This window comes from Contarinia nasturtii, unplaced genomic scaffold (assembly GCF_009176525.2).
Source record: "Contarinia nasturtii isolate CC-2019 unplaced genomic scaffold, AAFC_CNas_1.1 Cnas_scaffold_1902, whole genome shotgun sequence".
Classification (NCBI taxonomy): domain Eukaryota; kingdom Metazoa; phylum Arthropoda; class Insecta; order Diptera; family Cecidomyiidae; genus Contarinia; species Contarinia nasturtii.
This window is the reverse complement of record NW_022199232.1, coordinates 205006-208113: the sequence shown is the minus strand read 5'-3', so window position 1 is coordinate 208113 and position 3108 is coordinate 205006. Positions and strand designations below refer to the sequence as shown.

At 35.5% G+C, this 3108-nt stretch overlaps 1 protein-coding gene across 1 annotated transcript; it reads right to left on the bottom strand.

The window, feature by feature from the left end:
- Positions 1–249: 249 nt before the first annotated feature.
- On the bottom strand, positions 250–1507 carry LOC116347422 (trypsin-4-like). Its single transcript, XM_031777999.1, has 5 exons — positions 1400–1507; positions 1243–1297; positions 1029–1151; positions 540–949; positions 250–472 (listed from the first exon to the last, which is right to left on the bottom strand). The coding sequence occupies exons 1-5, from the start codon at positions 1449–1451 to the stop codon at positions 309–311; spliced, it is 804 nt and encodes a 267-aa protein (XP_031633859.1). The 5' UTR covers positions 1452–1507; the 3' UTR covers positions 250–308.
- Between the last annotated feature and the right edge of the window lie 1601 nt (positions 1508–3108).

Below are 3108 nucleotides of genomic sequence, written 5' to 3'. Positions count from 1 at the left end.
AAGGCTGATCTATCGGATTATTTCAATTGCAATCAAATGAATCGGATAAGATTACCGCATGTTCCGATGACACATCATTATTTGGTAAATTTTGAATGGGTGATAATGTGAATGCGTTCCAAAGGGAACTTATCAATTCAAAACAAATAAGATATAGTAATTGGTTCAATTCACTGTCTTTTTTAAGACAAGTCATCGTACAAATTGTGCGCTCCTAATTTTTTGTGCTTTAAAAAAATAAACACCAAATTGCTTCAACAAATGTGCCTTTATTTTATTATAAAAAAATGCAAGCATCAAAATTAATCTCAAAGTCCAGTCATTTCATGAATCCAATCGCGTATTGTTTCAACCCGACCATAAACACCTGGATAGTTTGGTTGTGCACATCCGCTTCCCCAACTAACCACACCAATCAAGACGGCACTTCCGTCGGTCTCATCAATAGCAGCAAGTGGACCGCCCGAATCACCTTTTTACAACAAAATTAATTATTTATTTATAAAATCTCCCATTTAATTTGTATAAAATGATTTTACCAGTGCATGCATCTTTCATTCCTTCATCATAACCGGCGCAAATCATACTTGACGTGATAAAACCGCGATATAACTTCCGACATTTTTCTTGATTTACAATTGGAACTTCAACACCTCTAAGGTATTTCGATGATTCGGTCTCCTTCAGCGTTAAGCCCCATCCACTCACAAGACACATTGTGTCATCACGCAGAATTTCATATGCATTTGGCAATGCAATTGGTTTTGCTAGCTTATTATTAAATTCAATTGAGTCGGTGAGTTCAATTAACGCAAAATCGTATTCGATAGTTTGTGGATTATAGTTTTCGTGAGGAATGATTCGTTTGATGTTGTGTATCGTGCCACCTTCACCGGACACCGAGCTGTCAGTGCGAATGATAAGACTCTCCAACGGGACCATAGACTCTCTGAAAATGAAACGATGTGGATGATTTACGGTTGAACAAGGCAGGAAATGGGGGAAAATGTTTATTGAATTAAAATTACGCCAAGCAATGTGCTGCAGTTAACAACCATCGGTCGGAAATGATACATGCACCACAAATATGATGACTGTCGCGTGTCTCAAATGCTGCTTGCCACGGCACTTGTTTGATGTCAATTAAAAATCTAACAAAAAGAAGGAAATCGATGAACGGTGGTGATTTTTAGGTAATAAATGATTTTTTTTTGTTATTCAAATTGGAAAAATTGAACTAACCCACCAACAATTCGTCCATCCAGTTTGGGTTTTGGTTCAAAGCCAACAAGGCCACCTATATCCACAATGAAATCATTTAATTAAGATCAAAACTCAAAATTTTTGAATAATGAAGAAGATTCAGTAAATTTGGTCGAGAAAATTCCGGAAAAAATACCTGAGGCGAACAAAAATGTCGACAATAGCAAACTCGTTTTTACGATAAACATAATTTTCAATTTCAAACAATATTTCTTTAACGAATTCAAATGAAAGTTACTGCTCTTGCTTGAGCTAATGAATGGAACTAAAATGAACGATCTCACTTTATATACGCTGAATTCGAATGATTCGTATCAGTTCGTGTGATAACGTAAATGGTTTAAATGCGGAAATACTTATCGCAAATATTGTAGGGAAAATAACAATTAAATGGACCTGTGTGTAAAACAGATAATCATGCTTTTTCAAGCAGAATATTAAAGGGAAAAATTGTTAGTCGAAGAAACCCGAAGCATAGGTGCAAAGACTTCTTCGCATGTGAGGAAATGACATGTAAAACACGGAACCGCCATCTCCGCACCTATGAACCCGAAATATGCAGATGTTTTCTGGTGAACATTGGTACTAATCCTTCTGCGGAAAGTCATCAATAATATTTGTTTCTTAATTTCCCACGCTAGCTGCGTGAAAAAGTAATAATAAAGAGTTGTCACGCTTAGTTAACAAATAAACGCATTTCAAAATTTCCGTCTGGTTAGCATGCTTAAGTTCCGTTGATTGAACCAAAATTATATGTTGCGTCGCAATCAAGCAATCGAAAGAGATTATCACATATTAATAAAATTGAGTTATGCGAAATGTTTTTTCAATGGGTATTATAACATCGTCATTTTAAACACACACATACACGCTTTTCATATCAGACACTTGAGGTTCAAAGAATGTTTTGAAGTGTGAAAAAGTTTCAAGTGACAGAAAGAATATAGAGCAGGCTCTAGAGCTACAATTTGCTCTTCTTTCGGCAAACTGAGATTAATAAAAATACGAATTTTGTGGATACATTTTGTGGATGTGGGGGATATTTTCAATTCTTCCGTACTTAAAAGTTCTACTACAGACTACTGCTATTGCTCTACTATTAACTTTATGAAGTCAAACTTCATATGTGAAAAAAGTGGAATATTTGTGCATCAAGTGCTCCACTAATCAATGCTGGCAGAGCAAACTCAAAAAACAAGTATTTTTATGACAAATTGATTAAAAAAGGGTCTGATCATTAGTAGTACTTTCGTCACAAAGCTCAGTGCACTCACGGTTACAAACAACAATTGCAATTTCTGGTTTGGCTTTTTTGTTGCAAAAGTGCAAACGAATCGTTTTCGTTTGGATTGTCTTCCCTTATTTCAATCCATAAATTCAGTAAATTTCCTATTCTCCTGCATCTTCTTCGGCAAAAAATCTTCGTGTTCAGAGCGCCGTCATTCATATCACAAAGTAAGCAGTAACAGTAGCATGCTGTTTCGATGCAATTTTATTAAGTGAATTCTTTTATTGTTTTGCCAAAGTCAGCAGTGCATTCTACAACGAATGATTATAGATTTGAATCTCTTTATAACTACGTATGTGAGCTGTGTGCTATGTGTGCGTATTTTTATCATCTGTGCATGCAATTTTATTTTGTGTATTCTGCTCGTTGTTATCGTTGTTTCAATGGAAGAAATTGGAATTTCTTAAAAGCGATATTTTTTCTGTTCCTTCGAGCAAAACAATGCACAAAGACTTGAACAATAAAAGAAATCGTATTCTTTTCTCTATCTCTGAGTCTCTCTCTATCTCTCTGGTTCTCGCTCTCGCTCCCGTAAGAAAGTGCTTTGTATTCGGCTT